This window comes from Lytechinus variegatus, chromosome 6 (genome assembly GCF_018143015.1).
Source record: "Lytechinus variegatus isolate NC3 chromosome 6, Lvar_3.0, whole genome shotgun sequence".
NCBI lineage: Eukaryota > Metazoa > Echinodermata > Echinoidea > Temnopleuroida > Toxopneustidae > Lytechinus > Lytechinus variegatus.
Window position 1 is genome coordinate 44,129,053 of NC_054745.1, and position 27,538 is coordinate 44,156,590.

The 27,538-nt window shown below is 35.6% G+C and overlaps 1 protein-coding gene across 1 annotated transcript in view; it reads left to right on the forward strand.

Moving 5' to 3' along the window:
- The window catches only part of LOC121417515 (MAM and LDL-receptor class A domain-containing protein 1-like), a 48,602-nt gene that overhangs the window by 5,906 nt on the left and 15,158 nt on the right, over positions 1-27,538 (forward strand). The window contains exons 6-25 of the mRNA XM_041611237.1: positions 1,018-1,108; positions 1,841-1,981; positions 3,193-3,458; positions 3,977-4,067; positions 4,582-4,725; positions 4,979-5,101; positions 5,850-6,071; positions 6,468-6,611; positions 7,565-7,830; positions 10,757-10,841; positions 11,490-11,636; positions 12,059-12,213; positions 12,822-13,008; positions 14,145-14,282; positions 14,813-14,969; positions 15,366-15,471; positions 17,254-17,338; positions 17,789-17,923; positions 19,842-19,871; positions 20,532-20,625. Of these exons, the coding sequence (XP_041467171.1) occupies positions 1,018-1,108; positions 1,841-1,981; positions 3,193-3,458; positions 3,977-4,067; positions 4,582-4,725; positions 4,979-5,101; positions 5,850-6,071; positions 6,468-6,611; positions 7,565-7,830; positions 10,757-10,841; positions 11,490-11,636; positions 12,059-12,213; positions 12,822-13,008; positions 14,145-14,282; positions 14,813-14,969; positions 15,366-15,471; positions 17,254-17,338; positions 17,789-17,923; positions 19,842-19,871; positions 20,532-20,625 (2,807 nt within the window). The remainder of the gene's footprint in view (positions 1-1,017; positions 1,109-1,840; positions 1,982-3,192; positions 3,459-3,976; positions 4,068-4,581; positions 4,726-4,978; positions 5,102-5,849; positions 6,072-6,467; positions 6,612-7,564; positions 7,831-10,756; positions 10,842-11,489; positions 11,637-12,058; positions 12,214-12,821; positions 13,009-14,144; positions 14,283-14,812; positions 14,970-15,365; positions 15,472-17,253; positions 17,339-17,788; positions 17,924-19,841; positions 19,872-20,531; positions 20,626-27,538) is intronic.

The window sequence follows — 27,538 nt, forward strand, 5'->3', positions numbered from 1 at the left end:
CTGACACCATACGTTTATGACAGTGTTTCTCTTTAAGTGCTAGGTACCCTTACAAAATCTTAGTGATTTTTGGGGGGGTTTCCTTAGCTATTTGAATATGTGTACTCATCATAAATTTCCTCCTCATTTCAATAAGAGGTACATGTACATGTAGGTGAAAATGTATCAAATTCAAAATCGATCAAGGAGTATTACTATGTGAAAGGGATTGGACTTAAGGTCTATTATAATAAGTGATATAACTATTTATTTGTCATACAAAATGAGGTTTGTTGTCCAGTAAAAATCTTATAGCTTCAATCAATTCCATTCATTGTATATTTTGAGGAAATGTGCATCTTAACCCCTAACGTGCCATTAACACATATCTGTGAATCCAATGGAGTGCCACGAACACATTTTTGTGCAATGGTCATACAGCTGTTGTTATGCCTATTGAATTTTGAGGAATACATTGCATGCATAAGTGATTCCATTGTTCAGTTCAGCTTATGGTCAAGAGGTTTAACATTATTGTCTCATGAGTGATTCTCTTTTTTTATGAATAACCATTTAAATATAGACCCTTTGAAAAAAGTGGCACTTGCTAATTACAGTGAATGGCTCATTAAGTGTTAAAGAGTTAAAGGGTACAACAGAATAATGATAGTATTTGTGGATGTTTCCAATTATCTGACTTATTAGATCCATAATTTCTAAATTCTATTCTGAATACTTAATAAGAATCCTTTGCTTCATTATACGCCTGTAGTCATTCGTGTATGGTAATTGGATAATTTGAATCATGAAGAGTGATCTAAACTCCAATTGATTTCCACTTGTACATTTTCTGATTAATCCTCAATCTCACCTGCACTTAGAAGTCATAGTTTTGTTTCTCTTTCTTCAAATTTTACATTTTCACTTTTTCTGAGTAGGAACAAAAAATTTACCTAAAGCTTCTCATGATAATGATCTATGTAGTGCAGGTATCATCAACCAAACATTACATTAAAAGGAAGATTTTTCTGATTTCAGTTGGTCTTTGAAGGTATACGTGGGTCATCTGATTCTGGGGATTTAGCTGTTGATGTTATCACCATTACTGATGGCTTATGCCCACCAACAAGTAAGTAATGTCTAAATAATGTTGCAGGCATAATAAACTACAATCACAATGATTGTTTGATATCTGTGGTTTCAAACATTATGGTTCATGCAGATTTCATCCTCAGTTACGCTTAATTCAGCACATAAATTGATAGAATAGAACGTGGAAGAGCCGTGGTGTAGTGGTTCTGACTCTCGCCTTGTAAACAGAGGGTCGTGTGTTCGAATCCCACTGCGGTCTAGCGTCCTTTGGCAAGGCGTTAATCCACACTTTGCCACTCTCGACCCAGGTGCTAAATGGGTACCCGGTAGGATGCGAAAGATATTGTATGTTTGATTTTGCCAGCGCCATAATGAGGCTGCGATGAATGCAAGGAATGCTCCCCAGGGAGTGGAAATTGTGCACTTTTCGTGCGGGATTGAAATGAATCCAATGACCGGGGTAATAATATGCTGTAATGCGCTTTGGGCCATTCTGGGAAAAAGCGCTTTATAAAAATTGGCTATTATTATTATTATTATTATAGAATCCAATAATGAATGCATACACTATACGTTTTTCCAAGGTTCGAAAAATGAATCCACTGTTTATTGCAAATTGATCAACACAAACAGTGACTTGTTAATGCTTAAACATTAGCGACAATTTAGCCTGTTGTTACAGAGTGTAATTGTCATTGTTGGACACTGTTTGATGTGTAACGTACAAAATCCTTGTGATTTATGCTCTTCTTTCTGCATTATATCCAAGGAACCTGTGATTTTGAGCTTGGGTTCTGCGGATGGTTACAGGAGCCCTCTACGGATGATTTTGATTGGTCACGTGATGCAGGTGTTGACGTTCCCCATGGCAACGATAAATTCATTGATCATACAACAGGATCAGATACAGGTTAGTTACATGTATGTTAATTATTTATCTAAAACTAGGGCAAACATTGTACAAAAAAGAATCAGTCTATTGGAAATGTAAATATATAGAATATCTCTTTATGTAATACCCACCATATTAAATTCAAATATTGAGTATAATGGATTAGGGTAGAATATGTACCTTTGGCTTTTAAAACAGAGTGAATTCAGAAGTCAATAAGTTAATAGAAATTGTTTGAAATCATTAAGTAATTAATTAAAAATTATGGACCACTACAAAATACAACATTTGCTGATGGGGTGTTCATCCCACAAGTGGTAAATAAATAAATAAAATAAAATAGAGGAAAATATGGGAGATTCCCTTGTTTTCTGGTAGTGTGCTCAAATTAAGATACATATACATGTAAAGCAATTTTTTAGTAAAACATCATTTGTTAATATTTTCATTTAGCAGCCAGGCAGTAGGATATGAATGTTTATTAAAGCTTGACCAGCATTGAGGATGTGCATTATGTGTGATATAATTGGGTGACTTGGTTAATGATAAATCTGTACTTTGATGTATAAAAAGTATGTGTTATAGTGCCTTATAGATATCCAGCTTGACATTTTTATTGTCCTTTAAGAAAAAAATAAACCTTTTGAACGAGATTGCTTTGAACAAAAAATATCAAAGAAACAGATCAACAAAAGTTTGAGAAAAATTGAAAAAATATGAGAGTTACCACCATTTGAAGCTTAGATCACAATTGTAATGTAGATCATCCCATTGGCAATTTAACAAAGATGTGTGATGTCGCTTGTGAACAACTCTACCCATTACTTTGGTATATGTTTCTTAAACTGTCTCTTTTGTCACATCTATCAGTTAATCATGTATTTTTTCTATAGGAGTGCACGTAATACACATTTTCGAAGAATACATTATGGATAAAAAGTTTGTATCTCCATAAGAAAGAGCAAAATCCGACATTGTGGGGGTATTTTATAGTCCATCAAAGGGAAATTCGTTCACATGTGACATCACACTTCCTTGTCGCATTGCCAATGGGAGGATCTCCATAGCATTAGTGATTTCAATATTCAATTGCTCACAACTTTGTCATAATGATTATTTGACTGATTTTTCTCAAACTTTCATTGTTCTTATTCTTTGATTTGCCTGTTTCCACACAAGCCCACTTGTTCCAAAAGTTTCCCTCCCCTTGAATCAATTTTTACTGTCAGGTCATTTCATCTATGCTGATCAGTCACTTGGTGCAGCAGGACAGAGGGCGCTGCTCTACAGCGGTGCCTTGGATGCCACACCTGTTGGTGACTGTATGACATTCTGGTATCATCTAGCCAGTACAGATAGGACAGTAGGATCTATTAGGGTATGGGAATTGATTAATGGAGAACTGGTTGGTCCTTACTGGGAGTCAGGAACAGGTGTTCAGCCTAGCTTCTGGATGCAAGCTAAGGTTAATGTCAAAGCAAGCACCACTTTTGAGGTAAGTAACGTCATCATTATGGTAAATCAATGTTTAGCATCATAATAATATAAGAGCATTTTATATCTTTTAAGGTATTTGTTCAAATATTTCACTCTATGTATTAGTAACACGCTGCTATTAAGATGTACTTAGTAACCTGCTCAATACCAGTTGCTAATGAACACATTAGTGTTTGCCAACGGATCTAATGAAAAATGCAATTCAAAAGGATATATTAATAATAAAGACATCAATGTTGTTGCTTATCTCATTGAATAGTAAACTACCATGCCATTCGAGTTCAAACTACCTTCTTCTGATCATTGGCAGAAATGGAACTCAGAACTGGCTTTATATAATCAATGAACATGACATAATGTGTTATGTTAGTTTCATACTGTGGGGAGATTGTGTACCTTTGGAATCTTGTATATCTACTTTCTTATTATTGCATTGAATTGTTTATTTTGAAATTATTGAATAATTATTATTGAATAAATAATAATGAATAAACCTCTGTTTTGTGTGTTGTTCAGGTTGTTCTAGAAGCCCAGCTTAGTGATAGTACCAATCAGTGGTTAGCTGTTGATGATGTCATAATTGATAGTGAACCATGCCAGCACCAAGGTATTTAACTCTTAAACTCATTGTCCTGTGAATGCCAGGATGATTATCATAGATTGTGTGATGGTTCACGAATTGGATGTATTCAAAGCCAGGCCACTTGAGAAAACCTTCTCCCTTAGACTTTGAACACGGGACTTTGGCCAACACCCAGGCAAAAAATGGCTGAGTTTGGACTTGAGGTCAGCCTGAGCTACATCCCTCATTTATGCAAATGGTGATGTTAAACACTGTCACAAAGTAATGGGTAAAGGTTGTATATATTAAGCATTGTATACAGTTTGTTAAGAGATTGACTCAAATATTGCATAGCTAGCATGAGCATATATGTTTCCAAATTGCTGAATAGATGCTTTCAGTTGTTAAAAAAATATATATTTATATAAATTGGCACTTGTAGAGAGTTCCTTAGCAATGGACTTTTTTATTTCAATTTTAATGATATTATTGTAAGAATTTGAAACTCACATTAATTATTTCATTTTTTTTCTTACAACTTTTGTTCATCTTTGATCAGGTCTGTGTGATTTTGAAGAGAATGATTACTGTTATTGGTCAAATACAAAGAATGGAGACAAGTATGATTGGGAATTGAATCGTGGAACTACTGGTAGTCAAGAAACCGGACCAAGTAAGGACCATACCACTGGCACAGAAAATGGTAAGATGACTGCCTCATTTTAGACATCATTTTGAGATAGGAGCCACTGCGTCATTACCGCATAAATAATCATTTTTAATACAAATCATCAACCGAGAGAATGAAAGCTATCAAATAAAGGTTCAAACTTGATTTTGCATTCATTTGTGTTGTTGTTTTATGGTCCAAATCATTGTGGAAAACACTGTAAAACAATGTTACTTCATAAAAGCAATATAATTATGAACATATTATTATTGGTCTGTTTCTGTAGGTCGCTATGTATATATAGATGCCACTGATTTCAGACAAGCTGATGACAATGCAAGGCTTGAGAGTGCAACTCTTCCAGCTGAAGATTCATGCTTTAGATTCTGGTATCACATGTATGGAAAAGGTAAGACAATATCAGAATCACTTAGGGCCACATCTTACAAAGATTTCTGATAAGTCCAATCAGTCTTAACTATGGAAAACCAGCAAAACAAATACTGATGGACCAGAAAGTATTCTTAAATTCAGTTGACCAATTGGAAATGATCTCATAAGCATTCTAGATGATGGTGTTTCTTGCCCTATCATCTTCGACATTGATTGCATCAGTCACTTTTTGTAAGAGTGAGCTGAGAAGTCTTGTGAGAGTTAACCGGGTGGCCGTTTCATAAAGCTGTAAGTTGAAGAGTGACTTTAAGAATGACTGATGAACCCTCCTTACGCTAAACCATCGCCAAGCCAATATACCATTTACCACATGAAAAGATCACCAGTCGTTCTTAAAATTGTTCTTAACTTATGAACAGCTTTATGAAACACCAACCTGGACATCATTTTCATAAAAAAAAGAATCCTTGTAAGCTTTGCATTGTGTGGTATTTTTATGACAAACATTGGATGAGCTCTTGGCTTTCACAATCTATGAAGGTGTAATTCTCCCCTAAATCAATTCTACTTTCGAAAAATCCACTTTCCTAAAAGTTGCACGGACTTGACTTCAGTTGTGATCAACTCATGTAAAACCCCCTTCTTTCATTCCTTTCTCTTAAACTTATTTTATCCATTCAGCAAGAGATTCTCCAAACTATCCCCCCATAACATGACCAAAGGAGCTGAGGTTGACATTTATTTCTTTGTTTCCATTAATCTAGGAATGGGATCTTTGAATGTCTACACCAGAGATCAGATAAACCAATTAATGGTTTTAGAATGGTCTGAGAGTGGTAACCATGGTGATCGATGGTTGGAAGGCGTGGTCTCCCTGTCGAGTATGAACTCATATAATATCATCATGGAAGCAACCTTTGGTGGTAATTACACCGGAGATGTTGCATTAGATGATACTTTCATTACACAGACTGGCCTGTGCAATGGTGAGTTCATAATATTATAATAATCCAAAATCAATCCACAAGGTTCAAGTTTAAATTCACAGTTATATTCTTTAGAAAACTAGCAAACCTATAAAATACCACCTTTACATTCTTTTTGTCAATTTTAAAATGAGGTCATTTTGGACCAAGTACCATCCCTAACAAATATTTAGGCTCTGTCCCTTTTTATTGAATCTCTATTCAAAATGAATGCATACCAAAGATAAGTTCATTCTTAACTTGAAACCAATCTATCTAGATGATTGAATTGGAAGTGAAATCACAATTTGTTTACGAACAGGAATACCCTCTCATTAGGTTCTTAGGAGACAACAATACATTATAAAAGATATACAAGAAATAAGAAATTGAGCTCTGACCTTTATGTACATGTAGATACTGGTGTCATTGGGTGTGACTTTGAGGATGATATATGTGGCTACACTCAAGAAGATGATGATGATTTTGATTGGACGAGACACAAGGGACACACAGGAACTTCTGACACTGGTCCTCCGTTCGACCATACAACAGGAACAGGTAAGCATCCACTGACTATGGTCTTCTAGAGAGCCTGTAAGGATTCTGTCAAAAGTGGGCACTCCATAGCTATTCCTTCATTCCTTCATAGCCAAGCAGCTAATCTGCTTTTTAAGAAGTCTTATCAAATGCTTTAGAGATAACTGTGACATTCGGTGGCAGCGGTGGGATTATAACCCACACCTTTAAAACTAGTGACACAACATTTGCTCCTGGGACTTCATTTCATCTAAGTTGAAGTTAAGGGTTTAGGCTTTAAGGATTAGGTTTAAGATTGGGTATAGTGTTAAATCCACCATTGAATTTTGAAGTGAATCATTTAATTAGTGTGTAGAATTTATAGCAATTGTTGCCGGAGCAAATATAATGGAGCTAAAGTAATATTCTAACATAAAGCATATGTTTAACATTGATTTCTGCAACCTTTGGTTGATCCCAAAAGACTGGAAAGCACACAGTATATATTGGCAAGATTCTTACCTTGGTTAAATTTCTCAAATTCTTGAGAATACTGACATGACCAAACAGTGTGTTGGTATAATGTCTGTCCCACAATTGGGAGGTCAAGAGCCTTGCATGGCTGCATCAGGCCAAAAACTTATTAAAAGATCATACTAACACTTTTGGCATTTGATGATTTAAGGGATAGAGCAAAGTCAATCTGGTGCTGCACAGTGCTTGTTGGGATGCTAATCAATTGGGAAAATGAATTCTCAGGGTATTTCTATTTCAGGTGATGAAATGAAATATGGATGGATGTTTAAATTTGATTTCCACTTGATACAGTGATATACAATGAACATAATGCATTATGTTAATTGTAAATCTACCACCCCTGAGGATAGTGATTCTTTGATATGTAATGAGCCATAATTATATTCATTTCAATTCATTTTCATTCAGTGTAACAACCCTGTAAATCTTTATTATTCTCATTTTTTTTCATGATGCAGTGGATGGTTATTATATGTACATAGAAACTTCTGGTCAAAGTGACTTTAATAAAGCTCGCATCTCAACCCCGATGGTTCAACCTGCCGCTAGTCAATGTGTATTATTCTGGTATCATATGTACGGCCTATCAATAGATACACTCAATGTTTATACCCGTCGCAATGATGGGCAATCCCAACTAAGACCAGTCTGGACAATGCATCAACAGCAGTCTTTTGATTGGCTACTAGGGTCTATACAGCTTCATGAACCTATTGAATATCAGGTAAGATATACTGTGTTATACAAGTCACTGAGTTGTGTATACATATATATACAGTCAAACCTGTATTAGTGGCCACCTGTCTATAGTGGCCACCTGCTTATAGTGACCACTAAAACAGCTTCCCATAGAGGTAGATTGTGTTTTAGAACCTGTTTATAGCAGCCACCTGTCTATAAATGCCACATTTTGTGTTTCCCTTGGGTGGTCGATATGGACAGGTTTCTCTGTATATGTATCTACGTAAGCAGGCAGCTACTCATTAAAATGACTACTGTTGTCTCTTGTGAAGGATATCAAGATGAAAAAGTAGAAAAAAATTGAACATTGCTGATATAGACCACAATTTATTGCTTTAGGCTTCAAGCCTTCTTCAATGGCTATATTACAGATATTAAAACAAAATAAAATAAAACATGTAAATAATACACAATAATCAAATAGCATGGTCATGATATATATATATATATCCAGTGGAAATTAGTGCAATTCGATGTACATGTACTACAGATTTGTAGGAACAGCAATAGAGCTGCTCCCACTCTTCGGGTACAAAGTGAAGTGATTTAGTGTAAATTATACAAGTTCATTTACGGGAAGATCATGAAAGACAGAGACTATGGAGGCAGTACACAATGGATTACAGAGATTTAAAGTCCATTAAGAGTTCAGCTGATAAATAAACTATGGTTTCAAATTGGAAAAAGGCTATTATTTGATATTTTGCTATTACACAGGAGGTATTTGGTCCTATGTCGACAAGGTGTCGTCAACTAATTTCTACTACTTAAAGAACCTAGATCAGTTTGACACATTATGAAAAACTTTTAGAAATGCAGAGGTTACATTTTGTGAGGCAGTTGATTAAGCTTTACACTTCTTCAATATTTCCCAATGGATGGAATATGGAATACATGTTACTTGTTGTTGATGAGTTCAATACCGGTTATCATTTCTTTTTCTACCTAGTGGTTTGGGAGATTGAAGTGTGTTGTGTATGGCAATGTCTTGTGTTGTGGGGTGTGGAAGTTACTTATCTCTGATGGAGTGTTATTGAAGCGTGTGTATATTGTTGTCTCTGATTTCCTTATATTGTTTGCAACACTCTAAACGTATGATGAGGTAGCGGCCCAGTGGGATTTGCAGTTTCCGTTGGATGTTATATGGTATTTTTTTGTCCTGAAACTGTGCTCCTGACTTTGTTTGCCTCTATGATATGTTTGTGGAGAACACATCTGTGTGATGGGCGTTTGAAGAACCCAGTATTGGAAGTGTCATAAGCTTGTTGGGTGAGCAGGGATTGGTCTCTTGCTTGTGCATGTAAATTGTTAAGAGTGCACCCTCGACAGAAAGATGTTGTAGGGGGTTGAGTAAATATATCTTTCATCTTGCTTGATTGGTGTAAAATAGGAAGATGTTTGTGTAGAGTTTAGGGGACGGAGGCAGTAGGTGGGAAGTATGTTTTTGGGAAGAAGATCTTGGTGAGTCGAATGTGTTGGAAGGTTTGTGTCAAAGGAGATCTGATCTGGTTTTGTCAGCGGCCCATTCAGTTTGTTGCCCTATGAAATGTATGTCATTATTCCTATCTTTGAAGTGATGTTCCAGCTGTACGTTGCATGTGGTGTTCTGTTCTTGTGTTGTCCAGGCATATTCTTCTTACGCGTAATGCTTGATGTGTGTTTTGGATGGCACGATGATGGGAACAGATATGTTTGGGTGTCAGTGGGGTTTGTGAACAGTTTGGTGTGTATTTGTGCATCAGAGAGTTGTAAGGAGATGTCCAGGAAGTGTGTATTCTGGTTTGAGGATTCAAATGTGAAGTTGATTGTCGGGTGGATGTGGTTTAGAGTTTATTGAGAGTTCTAGGTCTATGCATCTTTTCCAGGTTTTTTTTTGTAATAATCAGGTGCACACAATAAAGACGTAGGGATAGAGACAGTAAATCAGTTATACATGTATATCACTATCACTTTATTATTATCTCCTTCAGATTTTAGTTCAGTTTTTACTCTCCAGTAATGTCTTTATACTCCACAAACAAGGTTCACATAATGCACACAAGATCCAAATACATTAAAAAAAAAACAGTAAAAAGAAGATGAAAAACAAAGAAATATATAAAATATTTAGAAAGCAATAAAAAACCTAACAAAATGAATGTGATATGAAATCCTTTTAAAATACATTTGATCAAATTCCTAGAAAGAGTCTATGAACAAAAAATAACATTTTAGGGGCATTATTTAGTTAAGTAAACTTTTGATTATAGGCATAAATTAGCATAATTAATTAGCAATGAGGTTTTTCACAGAATTTTATCCTAGAGTAAAAAGCACGTGCCAATTTTTGTCGCGATCCCACGATCAATGGCCGAGATCATAAGGGGGGGGGGGGGGTGAATCAACGCCACCCCCGTCTTTTTAGGCGTAGAAATATGTATATGTATAGGGTCCTTCAGGACACAAAGCCAACCAAACAGTTTTCTGTATTCAACACCTGGCAACGAACAGACATACAATGCAGGCTGACCTGTACTGCATATAACTTTCTTTTATTCAGGCTCTGTATTCATACACTGCATTTTATGCATATGGGATTCGGATATCATTTGTCTTTCAAGTTTTCCCATAGAAATATTGGTGTATGTAGGGGCGATCGGTGTGTGCCCATTGCTGTCCCCTTTATTTGAATGTAGTGTGTGTCTCACAGTCGACTATGAGTCTCGTATCCCTGATGAAGACGTGAAGTTTTCGCTGAAAATCTTGATAATACTTGGAAATAAACTTTTTGTTGGAATGCAATGCCACTCAAAAAGGAACTCTTTGTCTCTCTTTTCTCACCATTTGTATCCAACATGTGGACTGTAATATAGTTATATATATTAAAAATGTTATTGTTATTATTATTTCATTCTTATTTTTGTCCTCAGGTGGTCTTTGAAGGAGTAGTTGGACAGCTTTATTTCGGTGATATTGCTCTTGATGATATCAGTATGTATGATGGTCAATGTCCAGGTAATTATTTGATAGTATAGTGGTAGCGTAATTGCCTTGTGAAAAGGAGGTTATCAGTTTAATCCTCAACTGGGTCATAACAAAGATATGAGTAACATAAATGGTGAATTTTTATGATAATAATACATGAGAGTTGCATAGCACACTTTCCATCTAGATTAGGTGCTCAAGGCGCTTCAGAGCAGAAAAAGAACATACAAGTTGGCTCGGATGTCTGTTCTAAAGCACTCTTATACATTTAAGTTTTTACGTTGCCCTTGAAGGTGGTCACTGAAGTCTTGGTTTTCAAACCCATTCTCCCCATGATTTCTTAGAAACTGGAATTCCTAAGAGTTTAGATGATGAGGATTGTAAGGTTCCTGAGGGTTGGTAGTTTTGTATCAAAGATTTATTGTAACTGGGCGAAGTTCCATTGACTATGTGAAAGAACAAAAGAAGAATTTTAAAGACTGTGTTCCTTTTTATCAATGTAATAAAATGGTTACTTCATTTTCAAGGTTTGTTATTTTAGCATTTTTATATCAGCTGTGTACGTGTTGAAGTTTTAAGACTTACCAGCTAAAACATTAATGTTATGATGCTGCCGAAATCCACTTCTCATTGGTTTTCAAAGAAATTCTCATTTTTATTGTTACTAATTTCTTTCAGCTACTTCAATCTGTGAATTTGAAACACCAAGCATATGTGGTTACCGTAACGACAAATCCGATGATTTTGATTGGATAAGATGGTCTGGTTCCACACCCACAGATAATACTGGACCTGAGTATGATATGACGCCTAACGCACAGAATGGTATGACGTTTGTATTTAATCTCACGACTTTTAATAAATATTGATGTAAGAAAAAAATGGTGTTTCTGAAACTTAATAGAGAACTATATCTTGGGTCATATTTGTAATTGTGTTATACCATAATCTGATATGATTTCTAGTGGATTTATTAAAATGATTAACAAACTTGATATATTTAAATGAAGATTTGTGTGACATAAAAAGCTGACCCCACTTATGTGATATTTATTACCATGCATTTATCACCAGGTCAATACATGTGTATTGGAGCTCACCCCAGTGTCATAGTTTTTATTATATATCCATCATCGGGTCATTGAAGCTGACACCATTATGTGATATTTATTACTATGTATCCATAATCAAGGTACTACATGTATATTGAATATTTTCTACTATGTATTCATGTATGTATTATTCAGGTCACTACATGTATATTGAAGCTGACCCTCCTCAAAAGGAAGGTGATTTGGCTCTTCTGATTGGTCCACATATGTCACATGACACAGATACTACATCCTGCTGGTCTTTCTATTATAATATGTATGGGAAAGACACAGGCAGTCTGGAAGTTCTGGTAGGATATACTTTATTTCAGGAGTTTCTGCCTACATTTTTAATGTTATAAGTCAAAATATTGATTATAATAATGCTTATGAAAATTGGAATAATTTTAATTTTTATTGCACAATATATATTTTGTAGAAATACAACAAATAATAGCATAAGTACTGGAGTAATAGATACAAAGGAATATTATAAATATGATTAGTTTATATAGAGATCAACATGTAGGTGCCTGGGAAAAGGGCTAATTGATTACTGATGTTTACTTGGGTTAATTTATAATAAGAACTAGTTAAAATAATTCATGGAAGAGGGAATAAAGACCAAGCTAAAAATATTGAACTCATCTTTTTGTAAAGTACACACTTTTGCATTTTTGGAGAGACCTAGTAAAGCTGAAGTTATATTTTCATTAAAATGTCCACCTATAGATTGACTCCTCAAAATTGGGATAAATTTCTTTGTATTTTTTTCACAGATAAATTGGAATTCTGATGCATAGTGTAATGAATGTTGAGTACTTAAAATCTGTTGTCTGTTATTTCACAGTGAAAATGTAAAGAATGCTGAGTCGTTTGGATCTTCAAAACTTTTATAATCTACTCTTTTATTTCCTAGTTAAATGAAAATTCTGGTACTACTACGATCCTGAGTGTATTAGAAGGAGATCAAGGGATGTTTTGGTTAAGAGAATCTATTGAGGTTCATTCTAATGGATATGAAATCATCTTTAAAGGAATAGTAGGTAACGGTATAGAAGGGGACATCGCTATCGACTCTGTGGATGCTGTACAAAAAAGTTGTTGTAAGTCTTTCACTCCATTGTTTTTTCATTTATTTTTAATATCTTTATACTCCTTTTTTATACTGCTGTGTTATTAAAACTTAAGATCAGTCATGTAATTACTGATTATGGTAACCCTAAATGGACTGGACTATTTTGACGTCTAAGAAGACTGAGGATAGGCTGATTCAGGCCCCTCCCCCTCCCCTTATGAAAATTTGCATGCGCGTTACCCATGGCATAGACTACAATACTGTAAGATCAAATTCTGCAAAAAATCTCATTAATAATTAATTATGCTAATTTATGCATAAAATCGAAACTTTGCTCTATGTAAGTAAATAATATCCCTAAAGTGCTATTTTTTGGCTGACAGAAGTTTTATAGGAATCTGACTTAAAAAAAATTTCATCATCACAATTTTTTGTAGGCATATATATTTTGTTTTCTAAATTTCTTATGCGTTTTTTTTTGTTACTTTTTGTATTTTGTTGCTTTTTTTCAATGGAAATCGTCAGGGACTTTATTTTTACTAGAAGTAAGATGAAATTAATTGATTTTAATCCGTGAAAGGAAAAATAATGATACATTTTTGAATTTTTGCTAAAAACTTTGTGTGCATTGGATTGTACACAAATTCACATTTTTGAGCAATTTTGGTTTTGCATGCACTAACAAAATGTTGTGTAATTTCTCAACTGCGTATCCGGGGGTCGCGTTCTAGGTCCCAAAACTTGTATGAGACTTGAAAGTAAAAAGTCAGAGAGCGACCTGTTCAAAAAAATTTGCATGACTGATTTATCACATAAAATGTTGAGGGAGGCCTGTGTTAGCCCCCCCCCCCCCGTCTTATTAGTGTTAAGGTACTAATGTTCATTAATTCGTTTGTAAGTGAAATAAAAATGATGGATAGGGTTATATTCAAAATTACTAGAAAATTTGCTTAAACATTTAATTGTATAGTGTGCTAGTAAGTTATTATCATTTATGATAATAACAATAATAATATGGAGATTAAAAAAAAGGATAAACTTATAAGTATTTCTTTTTTCATATCCTAAATGACTAAAATATTATTTATTATTGTTAATTTCAGGATCAAAAGCATAAACATGTACTTCTATGTATTATTTATCTCTTTTTCATGTCAAACACAGTAAGCTGTGACTTTGAATTGAGTCTGTGTGATTGGGGAAATGTTGAAGATAGTGATTTTAATTGGATCCGATGGAGAGGAGAGACTAATACACCAGGAACAGGACCTGATACAGACCATACTAAAAGAACACAAGATGGTAAGACTACACCCTATGAGGATCATTATAGTATTAACCAATGTAGATTAAATCCTCTCATATTTATCGTAAACTCTGAATTTGATGATTTCCACTTGAAGATATTTTTAATTTTCTATGATTGGCTTTTCATTTCAATCAAGGATTAGCAACAAACAGAAAAGAATGTTTCTCTAATCGATTTTTTTGAAAAAAATTATGACATACAAGAATGTTCCTTATGCTCATCAATATTTTAATTCCTTGATATTTTATAAACTTGGGTTCCTCTGCTCATACATCCCCCACTTTGTGGTAGAGCTTTCAAGAAAAACTTATTCTATTTTATTTACCTTTAGGTAAATTATATATATTATATACCTTAAAATAGAAGAAATGTAGGTAAAATCTATGAGATGAAGCAACTAGAAAAAAAATGCTGTTGCTCTTCTGTAAATGTATTTTCAAAAGTTGCATTAAATTTGATATGATTGAGTGAATTGAAATTTCTGCGAAGTAAATACTTGATTTATGTTTGGATTTTTTCCTAGGTTTCTATGTCTACATGAACTCTGCTGAACCTCGTGAAGAGGGTCAAGTTGCCAAATTGAGGAAGACCTTTATTCCCAGCACTGAAGCTGAAGATATGTGTTTTACATTCTGGTATAGCATGGTTGGCCTTGATATGGGAACGCTAGAACTCTACAAGTAGGTCTTTCAAATCTTAAACATCTTTATTTTTTATTCATGTATGTTCGAAAATGAAATTATGCACATTTGTCACAAAGTTCCATTTTAAAAATTATTTTATTGAAATTCTTCTTCAGTTTTTATTGCAGTTGCCAGACATCATCATAATTTATAAATTAGAATAATCAAATTTGCTTTATTGTTTATTTCAAATCGAACAAGTTTGTATATACACAAGCACATTTGAGGCAAAAAATATTAACTTCATTTGCATTCCTTTGTTTCTTTTTCACCTGAGCAACTTCTAAAAAAGATAAATTCAGCCTTTTCAGTAAAGTTAACATTAATGCTTTTAGTTCACCAGAGATATTTTTTTTAGCCTTTTAGGATTTCTTTTTATTGATGTTTTTGTAGGGAAGAATTGGAAGGAGATAGTGAAGGGGTCATCTGGAGGCTAAGCGGTCAACAAAGTTCATCTGGTTGGTTAAAGGCTACAGTGCCTTATAGCAGAGCTGCAACGGTATATACTTCTAAAGTTTTGTTCCATTTATGACAGAATACTAAACCCAATAACAAATACAAAGCCCTAAACTTAAGCAAATTGTATAAGAAAATGAACACTTTGGGGGTATCTTTCGTTTCTTGTGTTAAATGAGTTATAATGAAAATGATTCTTCCATGCAAAATTGCTCTATCCTGTTTCCAAATCCAATACCACAAAATCTTGCAGGCAATTTTCATGATATCAAGTAATTTCTGAAGAATAACATCTTTTAAATCCTGGTTTCTTACGATAGAAGTATCGTATCCATACTTAATTTAGAAAGCAATGAAAATTGAATGGTCGAAAAACTTAAAAGCATAATATCTATTAAACAATTATATTACTATTAAACAAAGATATATGTTACATGTAGATTAAATCTTTTAAAGAAAATATAGACCAGAGATATCTAGTTTGACAACCTGATGTAATTGATTAGAGCATAATTATCTATTTTATCTTGCATAAAATAATTCATTTTTATCATTTTATCAGAGTAAAATTTGTAGATTACATAATAAGTAATTTGCATGCTGATTTTCTATTATGGTTTAAAAAAAAGGAGTCTGCTGGTCCTGACTCTCACAGCTGCTTTGAATTATCTCTTCATCCCTTATTCTATATTTATTATCAATCTGGTTTTTGTCTCACCTGCGAAGCAAAGTGAGACTATAGGCGCCGCTTTTCCGACGGCGGCGGCGGCGGCGTCAACATCAAATCTTAACCTGAGGTTAAGTTTTTGAAATGACATCATAACTTAGAAAGTATATGGACCTAGTTCATGAAACTTGGCCATAAGGTTAATCAAGTATTACTGAACATCCTATTAGAGTTTCATGTCACATGACCAAGGTCAAAGGTCATTTAGGGTCAATGAACTTAGACCATGTTGGAGGAATCAACATCGAAATCTTAACCTGTGGTTAAGTTTTTGAAATGTCATCATAACTTAGAAAATATATGGACCTAGTTCATGAAACTTGGACATAAGGTTAATCAAGTATCACTGAACATCCTGCATGAGTTTCACGTCACATGACCAAGGTCAAAGGTCATTTAGGGTCAATGAACTTTGGCCGAATTGGGGATATCTGTTGAATTCCCATCATAACTTTGAAAGTTTATGGATCTGATTCATGAAACTTGGACATAATAGTAATCAAGCATCACTGAAAATTTTGTGCAAGTTTCAGGTCTCATGATTAAGGTCAAAGGTCATTTAGGGTCAATGAACTTTGGCCGAATCAGGGGTATCTGTTGAATTACCATCATAACTTTGATAGTTTATTGGTCTAGTTCATTAAACTTGGACATTAGAGTAATCAAGTATCACTGAACATCCTGTGCACGTTTCAGGTCACATGACCAAGGTCAAAGGTCAATGAACTTTGGCCGAATTGGGTGTATCTGTTGAATTACCATCATAACTTTGAAAGTTTATGGATCTGATTCATGAAACTTGTACATAAGAGTAATCAAGTATCACTGAATATCCTGTTTGAGTTTCAGGTCACATGATCAAGGTCAAAGGTCATGTAAGGTCAATGAACTTTGGCCATGTTGGGATTTTTTGGTGAATCTCTGTAAGTTTATTGGTCTAGTTCATAAAAGTGGACATAAGAGTAACCATGTATCACTGAACATCTTGTGCGAGTTAGAGTAGTATTCAAAGTCAGCACTGCTGCTATATTGAACCGCGTGATGCAGGTGAGACGGCCAGAGGCATTCCACTTGTTTATATTCTCTTTCCACTTCCAGTTTGAATTCCGAGGCATTGTTGGAAATGGCAGTCGAAGCGATATTGGCCTTGATGACCTAAACCCTGTTTCCGGAAGATGCAGTGGTAAGGTGTCATCTGACGGAAAACTAAACTTCTGCACAATATTCAAGGAATGTTCATTCTTACGAACAGAGCTTTATTTTGTTTTCAAAGACATTAGGATTTAAGTTTGATAAATAGAGTTCCTTATATAGGCTCAGTATCGGGGGGGGGGGGGGGGGAGCTAGAGGTGTACAAATTTTCAAAGAAACTGAAAAGCAAGGGAACAAAATGATCAATTTCATCATGGGGGCACTTATGCATTTTCAAGAGTGAATATGACAGATTTTTCTGAAAGGGAATCTGTAGTAACAGGATGACTACTTCTTTAGGGTCTACATGTATCTTACAAGTCTGTGTGCAAGCTTTGGCCTTCTAAATGAAGGTATTTTTGTTCTTAAGTAAATCAATTCATGTAAATGATTCACTTGCTGGAAGAAATGTTTTCAAATCTGAACTCATTTTCCTTGACAGTCACACCGGCTGAAGCTAGAGTTGGGGTACCTGTCACCCCATCCTTACCCCCTACAAGTGATAACCCAACAAGTGATAACCCAACAACTCGTCGTAGGACTGAACAAATCAAGACAACATTGCCTCCAACAGAGGGTAAGATAATTTGTTATACTACCATGTGTATGGGCGCGTCATGGGTCAGGGGTTCTGACTCTCTCCTTTCAAGCAGAGGGACGTGGGTTCGAATCCTAGCAAGAAATTTATCCACACTGTGCTGCACTCAACCCAGGTGTGGTTAATGGGTACCCTGCAGGATTAATTCCTTGAATACACAAAGTGCTGAAGAAGGGCAGCTTGAGCTAAAGCCAGGAAATAATAATAATAAAAATGTGCCCCGGAATAATAGATTGTTTCTTGATAGATGGTGCTCTACAAATGCCTATTGTTATTGTCATTATTACCATCTTTATGACATTTAGCAGATTCTAAGATGATACTGTTTTTAATTATTGAAGTCCATGGTTATGATTTTATGATTATGGCTTTATTTCATCTAAAATATAGGTTGAGGGTTAGGGTTGCAATAGGGTTGGTGTAAGGTAATCAGAGCTACCAAGTCTCACGCAACTATCACAGCCTATCCCATATACATTGTTCACAATGTCTGTGATCTCAGATTCACAGAAAATCTCACGCATAGCTGGTCTTTGAACTTGACATCTCTGTAATATATAGTTTGAAATCCAGGGCTGAAGTTGGTCATTCCATTAACACGTGGAATTTGCGAGCTGAGCAATTGTTGCCAAAACAAATGTCATGTAACCATCACATGAAGTCTATTTTTCCAATGATTAATGATATGCTGATGTACCTGAGGCAAGCCATATCATTTAATCCATATTTTGAAATCAAGAATTCTGGTGTTGATATCAAGAAATCCAATTCTTGATATTGATTATATTTTTGTGCTATAAACAAAATGCATATTCTTAATAAAAAAAAGTGATATTTGGTAAAAAAAGTGCTTTCATGCATACCTCAGCATATGCTTGCTAGCATTCAGGTATGATCACCCCTGTGGGAAAATATTAAAGGGTAGGTTAATCATAGTGCCAAGCTGATTTAAGTAAAAGCAAAACAATTGAAAGAGACCTGTAGATGAATATTTGATAGGCATTGATTAAAGAATAAGATTTCCATAGTTTAAATGTGGCATCTAAACCAAGTGCATAAAATTTAGTCAGGGTTATGGATAGTCTAAGCCATTGACTATTATCAAGGATCACCATGACATGATGCATTAACTAGGGTAGCGTTCCATGAAAGGACTTGTCAGACATTTCATCTGTTTTATCTGACAGTTACCATAGAAACTGTCATCCCCAGCCAATCAAAATCAAAGAAAGTTGTCAGATCTGACAACTTTTCGAACAAAAATGTTTAAATGAAATACGCCCCAGATAAATGATCACATTTCATGTATAATATCCAGCATTCAAGATCATGGCAAATATGCCTTATAATAATTTTTCGCATTTATATATGGCGCGTAACACATCGGAATGATGGTTCTAAGTGCTTTACTGATATATTATTACCCCTGTCATCGGATCCTTACATGCCTGCATACAATTGTATGCACCTTTTCCACTCCCTGGGGAGCATTCCAACAAGAGTTCCAAGACTAAATGGCTAGGCATACTGCATAGGCTTTCGCATTCTACTGGGTACCCATTTAACACCTGGGTGGAGAGTGGCAAATTGTGGATTGACGCCTTGCCAAAGAACGCGAGGCCATGGTTGGATTTGAACACATGACCCTCTGATCACAAGGCGAGGGTCAGAACTGCTACACCACGGCACTTCCACAAAGGAAGCGCCGTCTTCTAAAAGAAAGACCGTACCTTGGTAGGATATAAAGACAAGCAGAATGAAAGTAAATGGTTATAGAACATCTCACCGAGTGAAGACATGTTTAGTATATTTTATTCTTAAAACCTGATCACTTTGATCATCTTATTTCTCATTGATGACACAGACTCATTTCTTTTATTATTTCATGTTTATACAGTGATGAGAACAGAAGAACCACAGGGAGCTGGTATGTATGTTTAGTATACCTAATTAATTGCCATTATTAGCAAAGCTTGAAGACATGCATTCTCACTCACAACTCACAACACTTACATTGCATAGATATTTGTAAATGTTAAAAATGATTTAGGATATGTGTAGAATTTGTATCCACCTTGTTAGGTGCTCAGGGCGCTCTTATATTACCTTGGCCAAGCTTGTCTACTGATTCTTGTGCTCACAACTTTTTTGAGGCCAAGGTTTACCCGCGATAGGACTTCAGGAACCTGGTCAAATATGAGTAGTTGAGGACTTGAGATCACTCCTAGTTCATAGACTTATTCATTACCAAACCTCTAGCTATAGCTTTTCATGTAAAATGGTCTGTTTTAGCTGTCAGCATGATGGGTTTTTAAAAATATTTTATACATTTTATAGCAGAAGACCTAGCTATAACCCTTGATGTGATTATTAAGATTGTAACCATCATCTTGATGGTATTCTTTTTGCTTTCATTTTGTTTCCGGGGGCCAGAGATATAACCTTTGATATGATTATAGCCATCATCTGGAAGGCATTTCTTGTTGGCATTCGTTTTATACAAGAGGCCTTAGCTATGACCTGTGATATGATCAGATTTTAGATGTTATATTGATGATATTCTTTCTTGCTTTCATTTTTCTTCCAGAAGCGTTAGCAATAACCCTTGGTGTTATTGGTGGGGTAGTAGGTGTTATTCTGATAGTAATTGCTTCTTGGTTCATCACTAAAAGAAGATCCAGGTAGGTCTTACAATGAATTAAGTCTTTACATGTGAAAGTCAAGAATTCCCTTGATCAAAACCCTGAACAAGGAAACATATACCCTATATTAAAATTCTTGGGAGTATTCCATGAAAGGACTTGTCGGAAGTTTTATCCGACAAGTCCTGTTTTTTTATACAGTTACCATAGGAACAGTACCTCTCAGCCAATCAGAATCGGGGAAAGTTGTCAGATTTTGTCAGACGAAAGTGTTGATGAAACGCTCCCCTGGTCTGAAGTTGTGGTTTGAGTATGGATAGCCAAGATTGACTCAAATCTCAGAGAGTATGAGGTCACTTTCCCCCAAATCATTTTTTTGTGTATGAATTGTCTTTTAAGAATGAGGAAAGACAACAACAAACAAAATGTACAGACATTTTTGGTTCCCCATAATTTTAGTTAAATTAGAAGTCAGAATGTGGGTTATAGTATACAATGTACTTGGGTTGTTTGCAGTTTGGTGTTAATTAAGACTGCCTTTGATAGCTTCAGCATCTGAGTTCTTAACTCATTGAGTGCTTCGTGCATGCTACGTATCCTACTATAACATGCCACACTCATGCTCGCACGCCTACTATTGATTGCTTTGTGCTTGCATTGTTTCCTACCCTCGCCTGCTTCGTGCATGACTGCGCACATTCGGAATAACAATCATTGTTACGCCGTTTTACATTGTATTGCGCATCGCATGCACGCCGTAATTAGGTAGCTTGTCAAAAGTACATGCACCGTTCTTCATCGTTCTTCCCGCATCCGGGTTTTCGCTTCGGCTTTCCCGCCCAACGTTCCCTTGTCTTCAAAGGAACGGCCGCCATCAAAGGCCCTTTAATGCCACCGTTCTTTTGTTCGTCTTTCCTGCAAGTCTTAATTTCTGTCGAAAGGCCGAAGAATCTATTCTAAATAGCTCCCTCTACGACCAAAACAAATGTGTGCCTTCATCATGTTCATATTGACTGTCGGATCGAGAGTTCGGGTCACTGTTCTGAACTGTGGTTCGCATCTATCGGGTGCATTCATAAAGCCACGGTAGCTTAAAAAAAAAATCACGCATGTGTCGAAAATCGTTACTGATCTTTCGAATTTGCTGCAATAACCATGAAAACCTCTTTTTTGCAATTGGAAGACAGTCAATTCATGTTTTAGGTGGGAAAATAAGATTCCACATATTTTCGTTTCGTAGGCCCAAGCCATTCGTAGAATTCACGTCGATTTGGAATATTAATTATTACTCGCATCTCAAACAGGTGTCGAGAACGCCCCCCCCCAAAAAAAAAACAGAAGGAAATAGAATGATAAGATAAATATGACCGGAACAGCTTAGCTCTATTAGGCATAGAAAGATAAAAGATTTACAAAGATTTATTAGAAACTGTTTTAAATAGTTTTTTTTTCATATTTTTGACGGGCAACCATTTCCCCAGGATAACATATTGTCTCTTAATTTTCTTTATCTCCATGTTTTAAAGAAACGGGACCAAAAGGGATTGTGAAAAGAGGAAAAAGAAACTAAGAGGTCAAAGGGAGAGAAAAGGGAGGGGAAACAGAGAGAAATAAGAAAATAATATTGGGATGGAATAAGAGGAAGGGTGAAAAAAATGGAGGAAATACAGTTGAAAGAGTGGAAAAAACTCGGAAATTTGAGAGGGGTTCTCCCGATTTCTGCCTCTGCATCGAAATCAATATTCATGAGAAAGCAGAGTTGTGTCCTCGCAGAAACCGTGATCAGGTGGGGGTGAAATTATTTTATGACTTGCGTCTTCGGAATGAGAGTACGCATGCGCGTGGACTGGATATTTACGAAATTGTGGTCGTCTATTTCGAAAATTGTATGCCATGAATGAATCAGCATCCTCAAACTTCCTGTACCCTTCTATCACTGGGGATTTAGGGGGGAGCCGCCCTTGCCCCCTTCCATTATGAGAGGCACAATTAGAATTTGTAATGCAAAATGCAGCCAAAACAGAAGAGTGCCCCCCCCCCCCCTAAAAGCGGAACCTTTTCCCCTCTGTCATGGATCCTCCCCTGACCTTTAGACATTATGTTGTATATAGATCCGATTCTTGGTTGGATTTACATTTACAAAGGCCCCCCCCCCTATTGGCGGAGCAAAAAAAAGGGAAAGAAAGAAAAAAGAGAGGAGAAAAAAAGAAGAGGAAAACATAAGAGGAGGAAGGCGAGTGAATAAGATGATGCGAAGACTTATTAAATAATTTTAATAATCACTACGGACAACCAATTCAAAGAAATAATAAAATATCAACCTTGGGCGGCCGATCGGGGAAAATATGGGTGAAAAAAATCACCCCCTCCCCTATTGGCGGAGGCTGGATCCGCCCCTGATTTAGATTTACATTTTATTCACCCTATCGATCCCCTCTCGGGGTATGAGAGTACAACATAAAAACAACATATAACAGACTAAAGTATAACTTCATTTAATTGGTTTAACGTATTAAACGTAATGTTCGGAATTGAAGATAAATACCAACTGTGGTAACGATCTGAAAATTTGTTCGATCAGAATCCAATGAAATTTACCAACGAAGTGTTTGTATAAATGAAAAATATTTGCCAAATAGCCCTGTGAAAGAAAGTCGTAAAAGTGCTGAGAAATGAGCGATATAAGCACAGAATTCCATCAAATGTCAGGTATTTTTCGAGGCAATGTTATAATACACTGTCCCACGTATGCTTTTCTGTTTTAGTGATCATCAGAATTATCGATATTGAGCGGCGATTTCATTATTCTACAAAGATAAGTGTACTATTAATGTACTAGGTCTAGATTTATGATGAATATTTCGTATCGAAATCGTCATGTAATCATATTTGAAATTGCGCCTGATACGTTGTGCTGTACATGGTCTTATCCTCCCATAGTTATCGATATCGTCATCACCGCTGTTACTATCGCAATCATCTTCATTTCTCTATTATAAGTATTATCTTCGTTAACATTTCTATTATTTCATTATAATTTTATCATCATAAATCGATGGGGTGGGAGAAGGAGGAGAAGAAGAATTACCAAGGAGAAGCAGACGTACATGTAGAATGGAGGAGCAGTAAAAAGGGATGAGATTAATAATGAGAGATGAGAAAGGATACGGAGAGGAAAAGGAAGATAGAGAAAAAAAAGGAGACGCAAGAAGAAAAAGAAGGACGAAGGAAAAGCAGTAGGAGACGTATAAGAAGGGCAGGTACGTGGGCAGAAGAACAACAAGAAGAGAGGGAGGAAGGAAAAGAAAGAAGCAGCAGGAAAGGATGAGGTGGAGAAAAAAGAATAATGAAAGACGACAAAGGATATGAAGAAGAAAAAAAGATTAAAAAAGGAGGAGTAAGAAGAGTAGATGAAGAAGGGAGTGAAGGATGAGAACAAGAAGAATGATAAGGTGGAAAAGAAGAATAACGACGGAGAAACAGAAGAAGTAGAAGAGGGGGTGAGTTTGTTCTAAAGTAAAATCAATGTGAGTAGAATTAAATTAATGTTTTTATTTATATTGCAATTGCAGTGATTACATCATTACAATACTAGGATGCCATTATGTTCAATAATTTAAGCTTCAAAATTCGGTAATTCACGGGTGAAGATAAATTATGGGGCCGTAAGCTGCAGGGAGATATGTAGAGTGATATTAGCATTAGGTCATTGCTCTAAAATAGATGGAATGTGATTATTTATTATTAATATTAGTTAGTACACTTACTGGCCTAAAAGCAAAAGCAAATAGGGCCATGATATAAGCTTCTCCATATAGAGAATTGAACATTGTTGACCTTTCAGGATTGCTTGGCATTGATACTCATCGAACTGTTCTTAATCATTGCCCTGGCCTATGATCATGAAAAAGCAGGATCAGTCACCCGTATAGTAGAGAATCATTGACAATAGCATGCTCAGCGGGTTCGCCACAGAAAACAATGGGAGAGCTCGAAGCTCACAGTCTTGAATTCCCCATATCCGCTGCCGTGATTATTGTCGTAATTTCAATAGATAAACCTACTTCAAAAGACCGTTGGCCCGCCCGATGGGGAATCTTTTGTAATAATGTAGTGTATTAAAGTATGTGTATGCAGTAACTACCGCCCCGACTTCTGTTGTGCTATTTAAAAGATTTCTTTCACCATCATCGAGTAGCGATTAGCTTGTAAAATCGCATAAATTATCTCACAAAACGGATCTAATGTTCATGATTACCAACATCACCATAATCATTACCATTATCTTTCATTTTTTAATAATAATAATAATAATAATAATAGCGGCATATTTACCCAGGGTAGCCACTTCAGTTCCGAAAACTGTTCTCCCAGAGGGCCCTGCTATTATTACCCCGGCTTTAGCACGGCTACCTTGATCGGGCGCTCGAGCATTCGAGGAATTTCTTCCTACCGGGTACCCATTCACCTCACCCGGGATTATATAAACTATAAAATTGATACTGGAGAACGATTGGAAATAGATAATGAATGAATGGTGATGATAACAGTGATGATGATGGTGGTAATTAGAACTTTGAAGTGATATTAATGGACATGATAATACGAATAATAACATCAGTGATAATGTTGATGATTAAACATTAACAAACGAAGATGATTGGTATATTTCCGGCAATGAACCATGTATAACTTGAGACGCGTTTTTCATTTATCACGTTTGTTATAAAAGGGTTTTCATATCATGATCCTGAAAGACATAGATTATATTTAGTTATCAGAATATCCCTATTCATGTCAGATTGTAAAACATATTAGCTAGCGCTGCACGCTCGCATATTGATTGGTGAGTTATGAAAATTTCAATATTAATTATATTACAAACTAATTAAAATCTCCATTTTATGACAGTTTATCAACAATTTTCGGCTGGCGATTTGCGCGCACATTGATTGTTAAAAATATATCAACTCAGGTATCTTATTCATAATTACAAAAGTGCTTTAAATATATAATATTGACAGATTTCGCGCTCTGATTAGGCTTATTAGATTAATGAATTAATTTATTGATAAATTGTCCCTTTTTCAGAATGGAATATCAAAAAGTTTCATCTCGCGATTTGATAAGAAGAGAAATAGGAAGACAGTCATAATTTTCACATGATGGAATATTGTTCTTCGAATATCCCGGCCCTATGTCAAAACTCAAAGTAATAATAATGAATCATATATGTTCCTTTTTAACTGTGATCCATATCCACTCACAATTCTACAAATCTCAAATTTTCCTCGCGCTCGCTTCGCTTGCTTAGTTATGTATTTACCTTTTTCATGATTACAAAGATTGCTTAGAACTTCTATTCTTCAGGTAGAAAAGTAAATATTTTCAGCTCACGCTTCGCGCTCGCATTATTTGATTGTTGAAATATGTAACGTTTTCATTTACAGATAATTAAAAGTAGCCGTTAACAGATTCTTTTTTATCAGAACGATCAATCCGTACTAAATTCATTCATCTCGTTTAGGATCACAAGCATTGCCAGAATGCTATTTTAGGACAAAATACATGAAATAAAAAATTAAAAATTAGCGCGCGCTTCGTGCTCGCACTATTTAGATTAGGCTTGCGAGATTATTTTACATATATTTTTACATTTGATTTAAAAGAATAAAGCTTAAAAGTGACACTATTTGGTTTACATATTATGAAGCGCCTTCTCATATTCCAATTTTACCTTAAACGTAAGTATTTTATTTTCAAACGAAATCTATAAAAAGGGTGCAGTTAGGCTCTCATTTTGATTCCAAATAGTCTCATAATTGGGATTAGTTGCAAACACGGTTTTCGAATAGAAGGCACATCGGGGAACATCAAAGTATCAAGACAGTCACCCGCGCTGACAAAGTGATAATCTCCCCTTGACATACCCCTACCAATCAAGAGGTCATCTTTCTATTGAAATCCGCAACCCGTCAGACCACCTCTTTGTTCAAGAATATACGTTAATCTCCCCCAATCAAGAATGGGGTAATTTAAATCTACCTTGTCAATGGGGTAAGCCGTTAAATACAGCTTGCAATGCGCTGGCCCATGTCATTTTCAACGTCCGGCTTTCGGGGAATTAAAATGAGCATCAAATGGGTAGTTTTCTTGTTCTCGTTTTGTCCCCATACTAGAACCTTGATTTTGTTTCTTTTCGTAATGTGCATTTTGATATGGTTTCCATTATATTTCTTAACATTTCGACATTTAATGTAGTTTAATGCTTGCCTTTATAAAGAGCAATATTACATAAAACCTATTTGGCGAAGCAGATTATAACATAACGTTCGACTGATATTTTATCAACACATTTTTGATTAACCAAGTAACTTCCCTCTTTATTGGTCTACTCTTAATGTGAACATTTGAGTTATATTTATTGCCTACCAACTCTCTGTTTACCAGGCTAAAGTGAAGGTCCTCATTTGTGTATGAACGACATGTTCTCATTAAAATACATGTTGTGAGTTTCAAATAAAGGGGGCACACTTGTGTAAAAATGGCATATTTACATTAACACATTTGATAAAGGCTCTCAAAGGGGGGGGGGGGAGGGCACACGGACCGGATGATCCCCTCCCCCCCCCCCCCCCGATTCACTACATAACTGTACCCTCTGATGTGCAGAAATTCTATAGACCCCCGTATAGACCCACTGACTTCTAGAGGTCACAAAATAGAACACAATACTTTTGAGAGCCCAACTATTGTTCAAAATAAATACGGCGCTGATTGTATTGTGTTACTCCGGCAGGATCCGCACCAGCATGCACTCCATTCTTGTTGATCTAGTATGCTAAATACCTCGGTCACATTTGTTCTAAGGCGAGTCGAAAACAGTCATTTTAACAGTTTTTGGACCTGCTAAATATAGGTTTCAATAAAATGAATAAAACGGCTGTTTTCG